This window comes from Xiphophorus hellerii, chromosome 14 (genome assembly GCF_003331165.1).
Source record: "Xiphophorus hellerii strain 12219 chromosome 14, Xiphophorus_hellerii-4.1, whole genome shotgun sequence".
Classification (NCBI taxonomy): Eukaryota; Metazoa; Chordata; class Actinopteri; order Cyprinodontiformes; family Poeciliidae; genus Xiphophorus; species Xiphophorus hellerii.
The window spans coordinates 17,319,875-17,341,542 of record NC_045685.1 but is presented as its reverse complement, the minus strand read 5'-3'; the positions used below and the strand labels follow the sequence as shown (position 1 = coordinate 17,341,542).

Sequence of the window (21,668 nt, the reverse complement as noted above, 5' to 3'; positions counted from 1 at the left end):
ACAATAAATATCTATTGTTAATATAAATGTATAATAATTCAGGCACTAAGGAGCAAAAGATTATCCTATCAACAGATTCTCCCACCTGTGAATCTCGACACATATGAGGCTGAAAAAAGTTAAATACAAAAGGAATTCCAAACTTTTCAGAATCTTATGTGCAAGAAAAAAAACATATTAAAAACCTTCTTCCAATTCACAATTATGTGGCAATTTGCGTTGAGCTATTCCATAAACACCCCCATGAACTCCACTGAAGAGTTGTGCAAAAATGTGGAAAAAGTCTGAATGATATGAAAACATATTTGCATTGCTGTGAGGACTGAAGGGATTGGGCGACGACAGGGTGTCTCACAGCACGACGCCATGTGTCAGCTGCACTGAATGTCTGGAATCTGAGAACAATGTCAGCAGGAAGGAGTGGAGGAGTTTCAGGAGAGCGATCAAACTCACCCAAGGGGAGGGACTTGTGACCAAACACAAGCTCACCGGCAGCGCAGCAGGTGAGGAGGAATGCTGTGTGTCTTTTTTACTTGTCATTTGGACTCGCGGATGTTTTTGCTCCTCCGTTTATGGAGACGGAGATGCTGGAGATTGTAAAATGTGGTTAATGTTTTTCCTTAATCTGGAGAGGAACCGTGGAGTCTGAGATATCTGACGCCGTCTGGACAGATTGTAAATTTTACTCAAGTGAAGACATCAATACCGGATGACTGAACCTGGACATTTATTGGCAGCCTGGACGTAGAATGACCTGTTGTGAACAGGAAGACCAGATTTGCTCTACAAGGTGGAAATGATTTGAAGGGACAGGTCAGGCATCACCTGGAATCATGTCGAACTCCCAGGAGCAGAGTCTGGATGAGAATGTGGTTTTCCTGCCGGTGGACGAGTCCTCGCCTCACTTCCTCCACTCTGAGCGAGAGCGCGAAGCCGTGGAGAGGCTCCTCAGCAGCGGACCCGAGGCCTTCTACGGCTCCATCGGCCCGGAGCTTTCAAGCTACTTCTTATCTCCTCAAGAGGTGAGTCGGATAAGCAGCTGGGCTCAGAACTATCACTTCCACGAGCAGGACGGAGCCGATAGGAGCGTCGACTCGGAGAAGATCTGTTCCACCTACAACCCCTACCAATGGGACGTCCCGGTCCCCAACCTGGAGCTCGGCTGGCCGGAGAAGCCCGCCGGGGTTCTGAAGAGCAGCGTCACGGTCCACTCCAGCCACCCTGCTGAGGAAGACCTGCAAATCAGAGAGGTCATCAGGCGACACTTACAAGCAGCCAAACGGTTTGCAGTTAAAGCTGCAAACGTTTACAAAATGTTTTTTTTTTACATATTTGTTAAAACTGTCGCTATGTTTTGACAGCATATTATGAGACAGATAATCTGTGAAAATACCAAACTCCTCCACCTCCTCCATGAGCTACTGTTGCTGTCTGACTGAAGTACTGCTGTCAGTCAAAAACAACCAATCAGAACCAGGAGGAGGGTCTCAGCGCTTTCAATCAACTTTGTGTACACGCTGCTAAATTATCTAATAGTGGAGAAACAACTTACTGTTACAGAAAAAACGTTGTTATGCTAACTAGCCTGACCATAGAGGTGAACTAGCTTGTAGCATAGCAGAGGCAAAGAGGGAGGGTGTGAGCAGTGCGCACACGAGTGTGATTAACAACACTGCAGATGGCAGTAAGAGCACATGGGGAAGAAGGCAGAGGAGCTCAGTGCTCCCACAGATTATCTCTCATATTATGCTGCATATAGATAGTTTTAACAAATATGTAAAAATACTGCAGCTTTAAAGATGAGAGGAAACTCTAAACTTTAAAATAAAACTTTCCAAACTGATTTTACCAAAAATTAATTTTTACATGATGAAAGTTGAAGTTTACATTTTTAGATACGTTTTAACTCAACCAAAGTGCGTTTGCATGAATTCACGGAGCTTAAATTGAAGTTATACTTGCATGGCGCATGAAAATTAGACAAAATAAATGCAGCAAAAAGACAGAAGGCAAAAAGTAAAGTAGCTCTAAATCCAAAGATTGCAAAAAAAAAGAAAAGAGGAAGTTTTACATCTTCTAACCTCTCACCCCAAAACAGAAAGGAAACAAACATCCCTTTAAAGAAGCATCACTTTAAGTTATTAGCTAAACTCTCTACACAATCAAGCATCTGACGCCCACATTTAAAACCAACAGTGACAGAAAGAGAGGGAGTGTGTCGTGGTTTCTGAAACCCTGCTGTGTGTTTTGCAGGTAATCGCCGTGGTGACGGACCAGTTGACAGACAACGCAATCATTTTTGACTTGCACACGGCCGCCTCCCGAGGTGTGCCCGTCTACATCATCCTGAACCAAAGGTCTCTGCAGCAGAACTTCACCCTGAACAGGCTCAGGCATCCCGTGAGTCAACACCGAACACATGGCCATTGTTGTTCGATACGTGAACTTCACTGCCCAATGAAAGCCAAGCCGGACACGTCCCATATATTGCATGTGGGACTTGTTGCGTAGGCACGCTTATAATGGGAATGTAAAATGTTGATTTAACCGCGTGTGGTTTAGCTGGTTGCACTGCATTCATGTCTGTCTCTGTTTCTTTGGAATGATGAAAATATGGTCTGTTAAAATTAAAAGGAAAATCGTCACTGCTGATAGTGACCGGAGCTGCAGTCTGAGATGATCAGAGTGTTTTCCAACCTACGCAAAGTGACGTGTCTGTACGTGATTTATAGAGTACACAAATACTGAAACAGCTGTACACATACAGCGCTTTGCAAAAGTTTAACTTCACCACATTTTCTGCAAAGTATTTAGTTTAAATTTTATATGAAAAGTCAGCAAAGTTGTTTTTTTGTTTGTTTGTTTGTTTTTAAAGGCGATTCAAGGTTTAAAATAATAATCTGAAAATTGTGATGTTAATTCGTATTCAGCCATCTTTACGCTGATACTTTAAAATAAAATCTGGGGTAGCCAGTTTCCCCAACTGGATTTAGGCCTTTGACTTTGACTAGGCCATTCTAAGGCATGAAAACACTTTCTTCTAAGCCTTTCTCCTGTAGCTTTTGCTTTATGTTGTTTTCCTGCTGCGTTCAGTTTTTTCAGCTTTTCAACACAACGGTTTCCAAGCGGTTACCACGTAGGACAGAATCAGCAAGTTGAAACACTATTGGGTCACAAAAATGGTTTTGATCGGCTTACTAAAAATATAGAAATAATTGTATTGTTAAACTCTTAACTGCTCCTGCTCCCGACAAATAAACTAAACATGTAACATTTAAATATAATATTGTTAAGATTTTGGTCACTTTTTCATATAAAAGTGACCAAAACCAAAATTTTCATTTTATACATTTGACATATTAGAAATCTTATTCTGGTTTTCCAAATGAAGCTTACTAAAGTCATTTACACATTCTTAGTTTTAGTCTGAAATTCCTAATGACTAACTTCTATTGATGCATTAAGTTTCTCTTTCTCATTTCTTGTTAACTTTACAGTCTGGTTCCTGCATTTGTCTCGTTTTGGACCGGTTTATATTCTTTCATTTTTCTTGACTTACTCTGAACTTTCAGGTTTGTCTGTTTGTTTAAATAAGTCACTGAAGTAGCAGGTCTAAACATGTGCAGGTGTGAAACGATGTGATGCTGAAGAAAAATAGACAGAATTAAAAGTCCAGTAAAAATAAAATTTAAATACAAACATGTAAAACAAACAAAATACAAAATTTAATTTAATCATCAGGCTCCTAAACACATTAATAATAAATTTTTACTAACACATTTTTGCACACAGTGGTTTAAATGCACTTTTCAATCTCAGTCTGTCTGACTAAATGGAGTTAGGCCATAAGTATTCAGACCCCTGGCAGATTTAGATGTAAACAATTTATTTTACTAACATGTTTCTTCTGCATATTAGATAATAATATTAATATTTTGTAGAATCTGTCCAGGGCTTTATTATGCTTCCGTAGATTTTCTTGTCTTGTTTTGAATTAGTTTGTAATTATTTTGTTTATGCAATATAATTAATTTATTTGCTCTTTAGCACATTAACAGGGTTTTAATTACACATTTTTGATAATTAATGCGTTGGTAAGTAATATATTTCATTAAATTGAGATAAGGGGTAGGATTAAATAAGTGTAACGTAGTGTAAGCTAATTGTTTTGTTCTTGGTTAAGCACATTTCCTCTGGTTGCTTGTTTTCTTGTCTTTAAAAACCTGTTTGAAATAAATAAATCAAAGATTAGCGTGATGGTAAAGAGGCCGTCCAGCCTCACAGCTCATCACTAGACATAAATTATCAAATTGCCAGTGGAAACATGAACAAAACTGTTCATCAATTACTAAAAAAGGTTAGATTTTTCTTTTTTAGTTTTGAGAAGAGCTGAAATATTTTTTGACATTAACATTTTATAATAAAACAGGTCATTTCTTAGTGTTTTCCTCATTTAGAATATTTAATTATGTTTAGAGAGGCTTCCTTCATATTTACCAGCATACCTAAACTGATTGATCCACATTTTTCCGTCTGCTTTTAGCCGGAAATGTTCTGCTGGCAGGTGTGCTACGTGCCTTTTTTTCATTTACGTTTTCTGTTTGCTCTTCTTCAGAAACGTTTCAGCCGAGTGCTTCGGATTGTTTTCACGCTTCGAACTTCCTCTTCTGTTCTGACAGGAATTTAATCCTTATTGTCGGCTCGTAATGTTTTATCATCGAAAACAATCAGGTTCAGAGAGACGAATATAATCCATTTCAGCTTCAAGTCAGTTAATTTATACGTCAGTTTGCGTCACATCATTTGATCATTTAGTAACAGAAATACGTTGAAATAACATAAATTTAGAAATGTGTTGTGGTCACTCATTTCTATCAGTTTATGAACTGACAGAATTTTTTTTAAATTAATAACTCAATAGTTTTAAGTGCAGCATAGGCATTTTAAATAATGACAAATAATTCAAATTTATTCCATGAACTCATTTTTGTTTAAGTTAACTTTATATCTACATTGATCATGGACTGTTTATTGATAATTGTTTGTATATTATGGTCTTTACTTTTTATAAATCAGAATGTGGTCAACAAGTAAAATTAAAAATAGCAGCCAAATATTTTTTTAATGATTTCTACAGAAAACGATTTGTTGTAGCAGAAAAAGCACCAATAGGCTATTCTAAGCTGTTAATTTGTTCCAATGATATATAAAATCTAATTGATTCTAATGATCAAATATTGCAGTCAAGTTCAGCTTATTATTCAAATTGGCTAAAGAAACATTAGACGATTGCTTACGTCGTGTTGTTGACTTTCCAGAAATCTCTCATACTGAGCATGCATGTGGTGACAGTGGAGAGGAAAAACTCTCCATTAGCAGGAAGAACCAGGACACCAGACCTTCTGTTAAAATTATAGAGCAACACTCAGTTTCTTTCAGCTTCAGTTTGACTTTATTTGTTGTTGTTTTTTGTCTCTGTCAGTACATGCGGGTTCGGGTTATTGGCGGGAAAACGTTTTGCTCCAGGACTGGAAAGATGGTGGTTGGCGAAATGAAAGACAATTTCATCCTGGTGGATTTAGAGGCAGTGATTCATGGCAACTACAGGTGAACAAAAATGTCATTATCAAAGCATTTTACACATTTTTTGTTAGTCAACTAACCGGATATTTCTTCTGTTTTCCTTCAGCCTCACCTGGACAGACGCTCATCTTCACCGGCAGCTTGTCACAGTCCTGAGGGGCCCGGTTATCGACTCGTTTGACCGAGAGTTCAGGATCCTTTTTGCTGATTTGGTCCCTGTTCCCGACACTTGGGGAGTCACAGACAGCCCTCAAGTTTACAACCACTACCAGACCAAAGACTTCTCACGCCTCCGGCAGCAGCTCTCTGCTGAGTCTGAGATCACAAACCCTCCTCCTCCGCCTGCTGACGTCTTTCTGGACTGGGAAGCGATGGGCGTTCTTCAGAGAGACAGCAGCCGGCCTGCGTCTCTTCTGGGTCTACATAAGGCAGGGGTGTCCAAAGTCGGTCCTCGAGGGCCGGCATCCTGCATATTTTAGTTCTCTCCCTGGTGGTAGCAGCAACCTTTTCAGCATGTCAATGTTCTTCTTAGGCCTTCTAACGAGCCATCATTTGATCCAGGTGCGTTAAACCAGGGAGAGAACTAAAACATGCAGGATGCCGGCCCTCCAGGACCGACTTTGGGCACCCCTGACATAAGGAAAACATAGCTGAAAAAATGTCACAGCTGGAAATAGATAAGGACAGCCCCACTGAGGACAGATTTACCCACAATGAGCACCTGGTGTGGAACAGGAGAAGGTACGGTAGCTGGATTATCTCTCTTTCTCCTTGAAGACAAGAGAATACAGGTCAACGTCGATATAACTTACATTTTCATAAGTGTTGCACCGATAAATCAGTCCTGATTTCCTTCATTTTGGAAGACCTGTGACCAGCCAATACTTACGTGTGAAGCCGATGTTATCCACCAGTCTTATCTTCTTCAGTAAAAGTCTAAAAATCTTCTCTTTTTCTCTGCCGTGAGAGAAATTTGACCCACCAGGTCATGTCTGCAGGTTTCCAGTTAACAATAATCATCCCACTGCTACCAAATGAGCAACTTTCTAGCAACATTTCAGACAAAAGTATCAGTATTGATCCAAATCGGAGTCAGCTGGTCATGCTTGTTAAAGATTGGCCAGAAAACGCCACCCCTAATTTTTATGCATATTTTAAACACAAACCAAGCTAAGATATTTTTTGACTTTCTTATTCATGTAATCCACAACAGCAGATGCATTTTTTTTTTCCTGGTCATGTTCTCTTTCTGAAATCTTCTTACATTCAATCAACAGGATGAATGAAAATACATCCCCGCTCACAACCAGAGTGACAGATAATTCAAAAACTATCAAGTGAGTTTTTTATTGGCATTCACAGACGTGGAAAAATAGGTTGGCACCTCCGATTAGACCTTCAAATTAATGCTGAAACCATTCATCTCCACTGCCTTTTTCTATATTCTGTCACTTTAAAGGGACAAACTTTATTAGGACTTTGCATGATAGATCAATGCAAAGAATAATGTACAGTTGTGAAAGGACAATATTAAAAACCCCACATGACCTGGCATTTTAAAGATTTGCACTCTAAGAATGTTACCAGGCATTTGAGAAAAGAAACAGATCGACATTTTTACAGGAATCCTGCTGGAGTATTTGTGTGGAACATTTCATGTTGTTTTCCTCTTCCAGTTCAGCAAATTTCACATGCTTAATTTTTGAATGGTAGGACAGAAATAGCTTTGTTTCAGCATGATTTTCCTACAGCTTATTGACATTAGTGCCCGAATGGTTGCCACAGAGACCTGGTGATGCCAAAATGCATCTATTTGCAGCAGTTTTCTACAGGGGTGCCAACACATATTTCGATGTCTGTATTTGTCATTATACTAATCAAGAACTTTAGCACTTGTTTCATCCAAAAACTTGCCTGAGAATTGTTTTATCTCTGCAGCAGCAACGCAGAAGTACTGTCAACAAACCCACCAGCTGCCGAGGGAATAATAAGGTAAAATCATTAATATACCAAACTCCTCACACAATAAAACGCAGCTAAACCAAAAAATAAAAATCTGTTTTCCCTGCAGGCCTGAGTGTCTGATAGAGAGGAACATCTCCAGGGAGCTTTCTGCAGAGAAAAAGCCAAATAAACCTGAGCGGACCGTAACTAGAATCGATGTTCCTCCAGAAACAACAAATAAGTTTTATTCCAAGAGACGATCAGTTGCTCTGATGGAGAGTTTTGAAGAAGAGGATAACAAAACAGACGATGTTAGTCTGAGAGAGCGCAGCTCGTCTTCCACAGTGAGTATCTGATCCTTTAATACTAACTTGAAAGCAGAGATGAACAGAGCACCCAAAAAATGTACTCAAGTAAGAGCAAAAAAGTATTTGTTAAAACTGATCAAATTATCAATCATTTAATATTTAAAAGTTACATAATCAGATGGACGAAAAGAGGAAATTTTGGTATTTTAAGGTCAACCATGACAATAATTAATGTAAATAACAAAAAAATAACAAATTTAGGCAAAAGAAAATTATTCCAAATCAGTTTCTTTCAATAAAAAAAAAACTTATGAAACTTTTACAAAAAACAAATGTGTGTCTGGTGAATTTTTGCTTAAAACACGTTTGTTCTTCATTCAGTGGGTAGAAAATTTAAATTACTCAAGTACAGCGTAGTAAAAATACTCCTAAAAGTACATTTTTCCAAAAAAGTTACTCAAGTAAATGTAACTAGTTACTACCCAACTCTGCTTGAATGCTGATTCTGTTCTCTGCTTTTTCCAGGAGAAAAAACCTTTAATCCTGAAGGTGCCGCACCGGGGCAACTTCAGCTCTGTGAGCGACATCATGAAGAAGCTCAAGCAGGGAACGTCGGCGATGCGGAGGAACGAAACGAGCTCCACCATGTCGGATCGGACCCAGTCCATGATGGACCTGAGCGAGAACAATCACAGCGACAGGAAGGCCCCAGTGCCTCGCTTTCTGACCAACGTGAGCGTTCACAGTATCTACTGATACGACCATGTTTACTGCCCCATGTTTACTGCAGCTGATGGAGAGAACAGAACAGAACAGAACAGAACAGAACAGAATAGAACAGAACAGAACAGAATAGAATAGAAATGAACAGAACAGAACAGAATAATCTGTTATTTGTTGCTGTATGAGCAGAATTGATTTGTGCTTTCATTACTGTCAAATACTTTTCAAGCCTAAACATAAACAGCCATATAATAATAAGATAGGCTCTAAAAACAAACAGTCTTATGAAAAAAGTTGATTACTAAGCTATGAGATGTTGGTTAGTTGTGACAAAAATAATTTCTTGTTTTGAGCGCAATAGAAATTGTCATTTTAAAACTGATAATCCATCAGATAATTTATATTTGTATATTTTTTAACTTTTTCACATTTGTTGTCCCAAAACGCCACCTTTGTTTGGAGAACATGAAGAATATTAATGTATGTTACTTTGGGTCTGATCTTAAAACATTCAAAATAAGGAGCGCTAAATTGCACGTGCAATTTGTGAATGTGTGCACACTGTGGATTTTGTGCGGGCTTAAAACAATCAACATGAGAGCAGAGAAAACAGAAAGATAAAGTCGAAAGCCATAAAGTTACAATAATAACAATAATACATGTCATTAAAATAAGTATTTTAAAGTGTTACAGTACAGCAAAACATTTCAAATGAATCATAATAAAAACAGGCATCGCCTGGTGATATTTCTCATCTATTTTTTATTATCTTATTGTATATCTTTTTAATGCTCCATATATTCTGACAAGCAATGTCTTCATTGTCTTCATGCTTTTCAACATCTCTAAATATAGACGCAAAAACATCTATTTTTTTATAGATGTTCTATCCCTGCAATCTTTATAGGTATAGAACCAGATTGCAGGTTCTATACCTGAACTTGCAATCTGGTTCAGGTTCACTAAACCTCATTTGTTCTGCATACTAATGAAGGCAGACGTGCTAAATTGCATGTTTGCTCTACAATCCTGGTTTTCACATGTTATCAAGTTTGCACCAATTTTTATACCCACAAGCCTTTTAAAGATCAGGTCCTAAACTTCACTGCTTTAAAAAGTGAAAATATTGAAGCACAATTGAAGCAGAGCAGCAAGACTGAAGCATGAAAACGATCCAAAGTACTTTAGAAGAGAAAACTGAAAAGGTACCTAAAAAAAAAAGGGGTTGTCTGACTTTATTTCAGCAGAGCAACGTTGTGTTGATGAGACGAAACTAAAAATGACACGTAGTTTACCAGTATAATATATCCGCCAACTAGAATGTTCATGTTTAGAAATGAGAGAAGCATCGCTAAAGCTAAAGATAATGATAATGGTACTTTACCTGTTTTTATTTGTGGTTTTATTATAAAATTTGCATTTTAAAAAATATTTAAGACCTTCCCAATAATCAACGTTACACAATCAAACCTTTTTTTTTATAATTGCTGACCAGCTTTTTTCATGTTTCTACCGATTTTTATTTATTTATCTTTAGTGATTAGCTTTGAGGTTGGAAGGCCTCTTTACCATAACACTAATATTTAAAGCACCTCTACAGTTTCCTTTGACTACACAAATATGTGAACTAACAGATTTATCACTTTGAGAAGTAACTAATAATTTATTTCTTTTTCTGTTTGCTCGTTTTCCAGCACAACTCGGATCAAATGACGCCCGCGTTGGCGCTGATGCAGAGGAGGAACGATGGAGTGAAAACTGCTCTAAATCGACATCCAGCAAACTTTATGCCCACTGAGCGACCGCGCAGCTCCACCTTAAACTCCACCTTTAGCTCCAGCTTTTTCCTGAGAAAGCTGAAGTCAGACAAAGAAGAACCTGCACTATGATGAAGGACAAGAAGAGAGACTTTACAGCGTTATTAGCTCCTGAAGCTGTGACTCACAGAAGGCTTCACCATGCAAAATAAACACTCAGATGCTTTATTTGTTTGAATGTCACTAAAAATAAATTAAATACTATTGTTGCTCAGGACAGTGTGTAGTTTTATTTGTATTATTTGAGAAGATCCAATGTCTTGCATTTATTTATTTTTACTGTATTTAATAACTAACTGAGTGACTTTAATGTGTCTTACGGGGATTTTATGTGATAGATTCACAAATTATTGTATCGTTGTGAAGTGGAAAATAAATAAGAGATGAGTCTAGTGTTTTCAACTTACAATACATGAAAATTTGGGATTTGAACATGACAAATATGCAAATATGCTGAATTAAATACACTGTATTGCCTCATCTGGCTTCACACTGAGGTGAGAATGAGTTACAGTCTTGATCCATTTTTCATATGAAGAAGTTAATAGGTGAACCTATTAACTTCTCTGAAAAGGTGGTTAAGGGATCTCTGAGATTTTTCACTGTACCTCCAAAAGAATACATTTATAAGGTCAGACACTAATGTTGGACAAAAAGGTCTGGCTCACAGTTTTGTTCTTAATTCTTCCCAAAGGTTTCAAATCAGGTGTAGGACAAACTATAAACCCCTCCACACCAAACTTTACACTTCACACAATGCAGTCAGAAACGTACACTCGCATTAAACTGGGAAGTAATTAATAGGAAAAACATTTCCTAACTGGACTTACTGCACAGGTAGAAACCTGTACTAGAAATTCATGAGATTCTGAAGTTGTACCATTCTTCCACAAACATTTATAAAAGCCTGCACCCATGATTAGGTGCAGGCTTTTATAGACCGGATGGTTAAAACATCGGAATTTGAACATTTGAAAGTGGAGATAAATGGATAAGAAAACAAATCAGATTTAAATCCGATTTAAATCTGCAGGCAAAAATATATACTACCTCTGTTGAGAACCACTGCATATCAATCACACCCCACAAGAAATATGGGTTTGGAAATGTTCAGATTTTTTCAAATTGGCACAAATCTTTGAAGACAAAACTTTAAAATGTTCTTTAAGGGCAGTCGAAGGACAATTTTGTTTATAAAGACTTCATAATTTATTTTATTTGTTGTTTCTATTGTTCTGTTTATTAATTAATTATTTATTTATTCTATTTAACATGTTTAAAACTTTAAATGTTTTTCAAATTTGGGATATATTGTTTATCACGTTGAGAAAAAGATGCAATCAAGGAAATGTGGTTTCCTTGATTGCAAGGAAACACTGAGATGTTTCCTTGGGAGCAGCCAGATCAGTTCTTTTCACTCAAATTATCTTTAAGTTTTATTTTGTTTTCTTCTTCTTCTTCTTCTTGGATTTTTAGTGGATATTCTGTCTCTAACGTAGAAAGCAGATTAATTTATTTTTAGCTGTAATCCCAGGCCAGTCCAGCAGGTGGCGGTGTTTTCCGATGCAAACCAAAGAATAAGACAAACACGGAAACACATGGTATCCAGCGTTGGGGATCAAACCTCTGGAGCTCTACTGGATGTTTGAGCCTATTTTCTTTTAATACCAGAAATATAACATCTATTTGATCGAAAAACACACCGGCTTGTTTTTTTTATTTTTATTTAAGTTCAGCCTGGATCGCTGACATCATGGTTCGAGCAATACGGTGAGTTTTTTTCTAAAGTTGTCTTTCATTAATGTCGTTTTCTGCGTTTCAGGAGAAGTTTTAGTGTTTTTTTTCTGACCAAACAAGCAATACAGCCTGACTACTGGGAGGAAACTGGACGAAATCGAGCAGGAGAGCTGTGGTTTGTGACTGCAGGAGGTCTGAGCTTTAACATCTCTGTGTTTTTGCTGTGCAGAGCCAAAAAACAGAAGAGGCCCCGAAATGTGGAGCAGTTTGATGAAGATGACCCCAAAGCCTACAGAAACATGCCAGCTCCTGATAAGGTAGGAGATGCATCGTTAAGCTGGAATGATCTGTTTTTAGGGGCAAAATTATGAATATTTGTCTTATTTATTTACAGAGGTGGACGGAGTATCCAAAAATTGTGCTCAAGTAGAAGTAGCGCTGCTTCAACATATTTTTACTCGAGCAAAAGTAAAAAGTAGCCATCCAAGAAATTACTCGAGTAAAAAAAGTATTTGGTAAAACTGATCAAATTATCAGTCCTTTAATATTTAAAAATTTCATAATGAGATGGAAGAAAAACTATGAAATTAATTGGAATGTTTTGGTATTTTAAGGAAGTAAATGACAATAATTCATATAAGTAACAAAAAATAACAAAATTAGGCAAAAGAAAATTTTTCCAAATCATTTTATTTCAATAGGAAACTTTTGAAACTTTAATAAAAACTGCAGGTGTGTGTCTGTGGTGAATTGTTGAGTTAAAACATTTATTTGTCTTTCTTTCACTGGGTAGAAAATCCAGAAATTTTACTCAAGTAAGGATAGCGATACTTTATAATAAAAATACTCAAGTGAAAGTAAAAAGTACACGATAGTAAAAATATTCCTAAAAGTAAATTTTTTCAAAAATGTTACTCAAGTTAATGCAATTGAGTACAAGTAACTACTGGCTACCCAGTAACTACTGTGTTTATTAATCTCCACACTGCAACTGGAAGACATTTTACATTTCCTAAATGAAACACAACAACCAGAAACGATAAATAAAAAGGAAATAAAAACGAGACAAACCGAAACATGAATAAAATGGACTATAAAGTCTATCAAAAATGTTGATCATCAGAATAGTTCATTTAAATTTCTCATTCGATTAATTGATTTAATTACTTAATTCAGCAGCCTTACTGACTAAAGATTTTCTCTCAAGTGATTAAATTCTTGACGGCAGCAGAGGAAAATCTTTATTTTCACCGTTTTCTTTATTTTACAGAAGTCATCAGAGTTTTATAAGGACAAGATCGATGAGTTTCATGATGAGAAGATCGCTGTAAGCTCACTCACTCTGGTGATTTTACCTGTTGGAGTCTTTTTTTTTCTTACCGCATCTTTTGTTGCGCTGCAGAAACTTCTCGCTCATGGAGTTCAGATGGAGAGCGACGTGGAGGAGCTGGACGATGAGGTTTTGATTTATGAGTTTGTTCTGGGTTTTAAATATCGATGATAAATGCTCCCCAAACTAAAACTTCCCCGAACGTCCCAGGAGGAGGTGATGGCTCTGGACAAGTCGGAGTCAGAAGAAGAGGAGGAAGAAGAGGAGGCAGAGGAGGAGGGGACAGATATGGAGAGTGATCTGGAGGAGAAAAAGGAAGAAGGTAAAGATTGAAGGAAGGTGTTTAAAGTTTAAATTTTTTTTATTTACCGTTCTTTCTAAGCTGTTTTTATTATCCTCAGATCTTCCGAATGAGATGGCGTGGGGCACCAAGAAGAAAATGTTCTACAACACGGATTATGTCGCCTCTAGTAAATTGTTTTGTTATTTCCAGTGACATTAATGGGCCGATTTGTGATGTTTTGGTGCCGATTTGGGATTTTGATCGTGTTATTGCAGAGGGGAGATCACAGGAAGAGTTGGACGCTGAGGAGCAGGAGGAGGAAGAAGAAGCAAAAAATGTCCAGAAACGTTTAGCCGAAAATCTGAGCGAGGAGGATTATGATTTAAACTTTCTCCAGGTACAAATTATCCCCCCTCATAAACAGTCGATCCCATTCAAGATTAGGTTTCTTAATGAGACTTTATCCTCAAAGGAGTTTGCAGTGGAGGAGAAGGATGAAGACAAAACTGTGGAGAAACGGGAGAAAATTGTGAAGGACTTGAAGCAGATGTCTAAGAAGGAAAAGATGAAACTTTTAAAGAAAGAATCACCGGAGCTGCTTGAGCTCATCCAGGACTTCAAGGCAAAGGTACGACTTATAACCCCTTACATAAAACCTCATGAGCCTTTTATAAGCCGACATCATCTCATGTGTGGTTGACATCTTTTTGTTTGCAGCTCACTGAACTGAAGGATGAGCTGGAGCCGATGATGCAGATGGTCAAAAATGGGAAGATCCCTGCAGGACAGGTCAGAACCTGCCTCCAAACGTCACCAGAATCTGTTTTACAACTTGTTGAAATCAAAAGTTTAAATCCAGTGAGATCAAGGCCCAAACTTTTCCATGCCACCTCCACCAAACAGCGTTCGCTTCTGTGCCAGGACTCACTTTACAAACTCATGATGCTGCAAAATATTTAAAGAAACATCAACTTTTAGATTTTTTTTTCTCACACCTTTATTCACTTTTCAATAATCACTATATTTATTTAACATAAATTCTGTCTCATACCTTCTGATTTTAGTGAACCAGCAGTTCATCCTCCACAGCAGAGCTGCTGCACGGTTCCTTCGCTCCTTGTCTTGACAGAAGCTTTTAAATGTTGCGCTGCTATTCTAGTTTCAGGAGCAAAACAGCCTGATAAATCTGACTGTGAAAAGTAGATTAGATTTTAGGCTAAAAACAATTATTAAAAATTGATCATTTATTTTTTTTCTTAATCTTTCCTCAACCTTTCTGAGCTTCCCCTCAGTCAGATCACTTTTTCAGTGAATATAGCTCTGAAATCCAACTTATTCTCACGTGTACTTCTTTTTCACCTGGTGTCTGTAAGTGGGGGTTTTGCTGTCAGAGATGTATTCCTGCACAATGTGTTTCAAGTTGGTTGTAGATTAAAAGCTCAGTTTGTGTGAAACTGATGAGTTTTTAACTTGTTTCCCCAAAGTGGGCGGACTACCTGGAGACAAAACAGCAACTTTACCTCAAGTGAGTCCTGATTAGATTGTCTCCACGTGTTAAGAGGAAACGCTCTGTGGTTAATGCGTATTTTCTGCTACAGCTACTGCACCAACATCAGCTTCTACTTGGTGCTGAAAGCAAAACGGATCCCTGCACACAACCACCCTGTGATCGAACGGCTGCTCGCCTACAGAAACGTAAGTCAACATGCTGACGGTGACGCATCAGGCAGCAAACATTACATTTTGTCAAGTGCCATCATCAAGAAAACATACGTAAAATATATTATTGATCAATATTGATAGCACTTACTACCAATCAAAAGCAACTCCAAACAGGTGTACCTTTTGTCTACATCTCAGTGTTTCAGCATTTTGCAGTTTTCTGGAAGTTTGTTCCAGATTTGTGGTGCATAGAAGCTGAATGCTGGTTCTCCATGTGTGGTTCTGGTAAAGCAGAGCAGACCAGAACCAGAAGACCTGAGTTCTTAATCCATTGATAAACACAATGTCAGAAAAATTCACTTTTTAAAAAAAAATCCAAACTTTGGGCGTAAAAGCGTTTGAGTAAACATTAATTCTGGAGGGTTTTCTTTCAGCCTACTTCATGTTGTTGAACAGGTTCTATTCAAGTATTTTATTTACTTCTTATTATTGCAGCTCATCAATGAACTGAGTGCAGTCGATGCTCGTCTGGCTCCAGAGTTTCGCAAACATCTTGCTGGAGATGAGAAAGATGAAACCTCAAAGAGAAAAACAGAGGGCAAGAAGACCAAAGTACCAAAACAAAAGGTGTCATATTTCTGCTTTTTCAGATTAATCAGATTTTAAAACTGTCGTCGATGTTAAACGTCAGCATGTGGTCAGATGCAGGACTCTGGAGAAACTCCATCTGAGAACAGCGACTCAGACTTGGACGAAGATGCAGCTCTGCGTTTCTACAAGGAAGTGGAGGAACGGGTGAAACTGAAGAGGAAGAACAAAAACCCAGAACCGTGAGTGTGGTGTGAACCTTTAGTCTGCTGATTATTATGAGACGGAAAAGTAAGAAAACTTACATTTGATGCAGGGTGGAGGAAAATGATGATGAGGGGGATGAAGAGCTGGATCAAGATGCCAAAAGAGGAATCACTTATCAGGTACTGAGCATGACCCACATTTCTATACATTAGATGAGAAATGCAGTAATTATTCCCAGTGGACAGATTTCACCTCAAACACTTCAAACATCTGGATGATGATGAGCAGAAAAGAAGAATACGTTGGTCTGCATTTCACTTTAAAAGCCAGGAGATACCAAACATAGAAACCTTAAAAACTTCCAACAATTTTGTTTAGTGTCTCATAATCTAGTCCAGATTGAATACATTCGAAATAAAGTTAATCCAGAGGCTGGAAAAAAAAAGCAGAGGTAGTAATTTAATGTAGTGCAGCGTTTGTGAAAATTAAACTTCTCTCTAAATGTTTTGTATTTACAATACATTATTAAAACTAGTGGATAAATCTAGAAACTTGAGTCTGGAAAAGTGAAATTTACCCCCAACTAGATGATCCTTGAACAGGCTCATGAATATTGTGACAAATTTTTAATAAGTAGCGAGTCTGCAGGTAATACATTTCATTAAATTGAGATAAGGTGTAGGATTAAATAAGTGTTCACTTCTACTTACTCCTTTTCAAAAAGAAAGGTAGTGGGAAACTAGTTATTTTGCTCTTGGTATGCACATGTTTTCTCTACCCTACTGATTGCTTTTCTCGTTTTTAAAAACCTGTTTGAAATAAATAAATCAAATCAATCCCTAGAACGTGTTCAGGTTCCGTAGTTTCTTTAGACCTGACACTTCTTTATTTCACAACTTTCCCACTGTTTTTTAAGCCCCCCATGTTGTTGCTGTAAAAATCCACTCATAGAAAAAAGGTAATAAAAATCCAAAGAACATATTAGAAAGCCTGATTAAAACTCAAATATTGTTTTATAGTAGAAATCAGTTTCTTTCTAAATGAAACTTAAGAAACTTTAACTAAAACTACAGGTGTGTGTCTGGTGAAGTTTTGGTTAAAACCTGTTTGTTCTTCTTTTATAGAAGTTAATTATAGTAGATAAAGAATCCAGAAACTTACTTTTACTATTTCTTTTACTATTACTCCAAGAAAGATTAGAAAAAAAACTACTTAAGTAAAAAGTACAGCACAGTAAAAATACTCCTAAAAGTACATATTTTCAAAAATTTACTCAAGAAAATTTTACTATTTACTGCACACTTCTGCTTAGAAACTTAGATTTTAGATAAATATTTTTAAAATCTTCTGGCTCTTGCGACTCACTAAGAAATGATTGCAAAGTTGAAACAACAACGTTTTTTTAATGCTGCGGTTTTATTTGCGAATTGTCTCAAGTGTCACTGACAACACAGCAGATCAAATATCTCTCATGCATCTTCATGTTTCTGCCCTAATCCCGGATCAGTTCTCAGTGTTTTCTGCTCTGGTGCCTCCACAGATGGCCAAGAACAAGGGGCTGACGCCCAAGAGGAAGAAGATCGACCGGAATCCCAGAGTCAAGCACAGAGAAAAGTTCAGACGGGCCAAAATCCGCAGGAGGGGACAGGTTTGTGTCGCATGCAGCGTTGAAGGAATCGTGTCAGATTATCATCCGTACTGTATTTTTAACCTGCGTTTGTTCTCACCAGGTGCAAAGTGTCCGTAAGGAAGAGACGCGGTACGGAGGCGAGGCGTCTGGGATTCGGGCCGGTGTCAAAAAGAGCACCAAGCTCAAGTAGCCAGCAGCGAGTCCAGAGAGTTGAGTTGATATTGGTCAGTAATCCTGAAATCACGTTTATTCTGATGACATTAATAAACATTCAAACAACGTTAACGATAATCAGCTTGATTTGTTCGTAGAGGAAACTCTTCATGAATTAAACCCGAACCGCAGACTGGGTCAGGGTCATTTCCGTCCAGCGGCTTGCTGAGTTATAAACTCATTGTGCGCCGTCGTCAGGTTGCTCACTATCCGCTCCTCGATCTCCACTTTTAAAACTAAAGGAGACAGAAAATCAGCTGATTTACCTTTAAGTTGTGACTGAAATTTGAATCCTGTGGAGGAAAAACAGGTTTAAGGCTTTTATTCTGACACAATGACACGACTTTCACATTAAACGGTTGATGGACTAAGATTAGTTTTTTTTATCTAACACAACAGTAGAATAATCATCTGGATTAAGAAAGAAAATGTATTTAATCTAAATAAAGACCAAACACCAAGTTTACCAAGTTTGACTTTAGTTTAAATTAGAAAGAAAAGTTGTTTAGATCTTTAGTTTTCAACAACCAGACACAGATTTGTTTTTCTGAAACTTTCTTTAAACAGAAGAACTTCAAACAGATTAAAAACTCACATTTGATCAAATAAAACATATTTATCTGATCTGTTGAGATTTTAAGTCCAAACATCTTCAAAATTCAGAGATCTCTGGATTAAATCAATGAGATTAGACTAAATATTAATTTATTTTTTATTAATTGGTCCAGCACTTGAACATTTTACAATTCAAGAATGAAACAGGAATGAAAATAATTTGTTGTAGATTAAAATCACTTTGATTCCACTGATTTATTGATCTGTTCTCAGATACATTAACATTTATTACTTATGTTATTGTCTTAGTTAACAGGCAAATTTATAAAAATATCAATATAACTATTGATAACTAGTAACTATTGACTGAACTGAAGTCTAAACAAATGTAAACCAAACTAATATATACTTACTTATCTGGTTGGATTGTTTTCATTGTTTCTCAGAGTTTGTAGAGCCGTTTTGTTATAGTGTGATTCATGTTGCAATGTGAAGGAATGACTGACAACACTCTGCTGCTCTACAGTTTCAGTTCCTGATGTTTTTGCTCTCAGATTCATGAACAGCAAACTTGTGACATAAACTCACCATCAGCTTGTTCCTGTTTTCTAACATGTTTGTTTAACATTTTAAACTGAAACCTGAGTTTGATCTAATTTTTAGAAATTCTCTGATCATTGAAAACTGAATCTGGATTCTGATTAGAATCAGTTTGATTCATTTCAGTTCAATAAAATCTATTCCAGAAGTTTGTAGATCTAGAATCAGTAGATCTGTTGCTATAAACCAGATGTTTGCTCTAGTTGTTGTTTCATTTAACAGATTTCTTCCTCTCACAGAGATCAGTTGATCTGTTGATTCTCAGAGGAATCAGTTTTTCTGATTCATTGAACTGAATGAGTTCATTCAGATCCTCCATGTTTTCATGTTTGCTGACCAAATATATTTATTGCATCTGTTTGTAGCAGAAAAATACAGTTTTCTCTCATTTCTCCAATTAAAATAAATAATTCACTTTCATGTTAACATAAAAAGTAGATTGTTCACACAGTTAGTGAATCTATAGATCTATAGATCTATTATCAGTGACAACCAGAGTTAAATCATCCATATATGGGATGAAATTCTCTCTCTGACTTTATAACCAGGAAAAGTTAATACTTTGGTATTTCTATTTTATGCTGAAAGTAATACAACCAAAAAAATAAATAAGAAACAATATTATCTAACTTTTGGTTTTACATTAAAGGCTTGTGAATCTCCAACCTACAGATGAAACATTTATCATGAGGTTTGGGAGACGACACACTTCACCTGATGTTTTCACCACAGGTAGTTTGGTACCCAGTGTCATCAAGTGAGTAAACAAAGTTTATGCACCAAAAAGAGAAATCAGTTCTGACCGACTTTACTAGGAACCTCAACAAAGGAGAAGAGGAAATGTCTCTATTATTGCTTCACTTCTCTTTTCTGAAACTCCTTTGTGTAAGAGAATTTCTTTACTGAAACCCTTTTCCTGTTTTACTGACTCTGGTTCTGAATGTGGTTCTGGTAGAGATCAGAGTCTCTGGGTCGTCAGGAGGAAGCAGAACAGAACCTGATTCTATCAGACTGTTGGACTTTAGATGACAGGAGAACAGATCCGTCCGTCTGTCTGTTCATCATCTGTTTCTGTCGTTTCCTCCTTCAGTCTCTCCTCTGTCAGGATTTCAGTTTGGTTTCATGTTGTTGTTGATCTGCTGTCACTAAAACCAGCTGGTTTAAATATCAGAGGATTCAATCTTCACATCACAACTAATCAGAGAAAGTTTTCATTTCTTTGGAGGTTTTGGATGATAATATTCACCCAAACAGCAACTGGGACCTGATGGGACTTGTTGTCTTTTAATAATCAACAGGCAATAATAATATAATAATCAGGTTTTACCTGATTGGAGGAAATCAGGCAAAATGACAGTTTCTGAGTTTTAGGATTCAAAATGTTTTATAGAGACGAAGAGAAAAACTCAGGAAAAGATCCTTGATGATGTTGTGAATTCAGACTGTTAAGGAGGAAGGAGTTTCATTCCAGACCTTCTGATTCTCTCAACCTGACCAGAGAGAAACTTCTGGACCAGCAGCAGCAGCAGCAGCAGCAGGTTGCCAGTGATTTCTATTGTACCAACACATCAGGGTTTCTGTACTATTGAACTATTTAGATAGAGTAAACAATATATTCCCCTTCTATATTGCTATTATCTACTGTGGAGGTGAAATTTATACCACAACCCAGAACAAGCAGGAAACTCCATAAAGTTTCTAAATTCATAAATGAGCTGAAATAAACAAGCATCCATCTCAGATCTGATGCAGGAGAAACAAAACTGATCTTAGTTAACCTGTGCATCACTTTAAATTGTTTTGTATTTGTTCTAATCTTAAAACATAAAAAATATTCATTAGGATCAAATTTTGACCTGAATGGTTTCATTATTCTATATAATCTGTGTTAGTGGTTCAATCCAATGACTTTAATTCTCCAGATTCTCTCATTAAACTTTATTGATCACTGATGTGAGAGACAGTCTGAGCATCAAACCAGCAGCTTTGCTCTCATATTGAATGAAACATTTTCTCTTTCTGTAAATTTATCTCATGTTCCAGTTTATATACTAGAAGAAAACTTTCAGGGTGAAAAAAAGGACGTTTCCAAAGTCATCATTATATCCATTGTTTCATTATATCCTGTCTAGGGTGACACCTAGTGGAGACAGGCAGCAGCAGCCCTCAAAACCCCACTAGGGACCAGCTTGTTCATATAAATACTAATTATTCATGCAGCCATAATATCTGCCATCTGATCAGCCTGATCACCTTAAACATTCACTCATTAATGCACTTTTTCTACAAAATGTCCACAGATGAACCAGACATTGTGTTTCTTCACTTCAAGCTGCTTCAGTCAGTTGGTTAAACCAGCAGTTGGTTTAACAAGTTGGTTAAAATGATTATTTTCCTGCTGCTTGTTTCATCTTATTGTAAGTAAATCTGTTTACACGAAATAAATCAATAAAGTTGAAAAGACGAGGATGCAGAATAATAATATTCA

At 37.0% G+C, this 21,668-nt stretch overlaps 2 protein-coding genes and 1 long non-coding RNA gene across 4 annotated transcripts; 2 read left to right on the top strand and 1 right to left on the bottom strand.

Moving 5' to 3' along the window:
- The first annotated feature begins 169 nt into the window (after window positions 1-169).
- LOC116733375 (protein FAM83D-like) lies at window positions 170-10,781 on the top strand. The gene is made up of 10 exons (XM_032584200.1): window positions 170-1,250; window positions 2,254-2,400; window positions 5,483-5,607; window positions 5,690-6,011; window positions 6,224-6,324; window positions 6,861-6,920; window positions 7,522-7,575; window positions 7,655-7,871; window positions 8,361-8,567; window positions 10,253-10,781. Exons 1-10 carry the CDS (start codon window positions 834-836, stop codon window positions 10,445-10,447), a joined length of 1,845 nt encoding a protein of 614 aa, XP_032440091.1. The 5' UTR covers window positions 170-833; the 3' UTR covers window positions 10,448-10,781.
- Window positions 10,782-11,951: 1,170 nt separating this feature from the next.
- On the top strand, window positions 11,952-18,097 carry LOC116733395 (something about silencing protein 10-like). 2 transcript variants are annotated; one of them, XM_032584230.1, is made up of 16 exons: window positions 11,952-12,145; window positions 12,342-12,429; window positions 13,383-13,439; window positions 13,515-13,571; window positions 13,653-13,764; window positions 13,844-13,912; window positions 14,001-14,122; window positions 14,198-14,353; window positions 14,443-14,514; window positions 15,210-15,250; window positions 15,324-15,420; window positions 15,883-16,014; window positions 16,096-16,217; window positions 16,292-16,361; window positions 17,723-17,830; window positions 17,913-18,097. In XM_032584230.1, exons 1-16 carry the CDS (start codon window positions 12,129-12,131, stop codon window positions 18,000-18,002), a joined length of 1,410 nt encoding a protein of 469 aa, XP_032440121.1. In that variant the 5' UTR covers window positions 11,952-12,128; the 3' UTR covers window positions 18,003-18,097. The 2 variants fall into 2 exon arrangements, with proteins under 2 accessions (XP_032440121.1, XP_032440120.1); XM_032584229.1 differs by having other exon boundaries at window positions 16,090-16,217; window positions 17,723-18,097.
- LOC116733396 (uncharacterized) lies at window positions 18,045-19,534 on the bottom strand. The gene is made up of 2 exons (XR_004342014.1): window positions 18,994-19,534; window positions 18,045-18,318 (listed from the first exon to the last, which is right to left on the bottom strand). It is a non-coding gene; the product is annotated as an uncharacterized LOC116733396 (long non-coding RNA).
- Window positions 19,535-21,668: the final 2,134 nt, after the last annotated feature.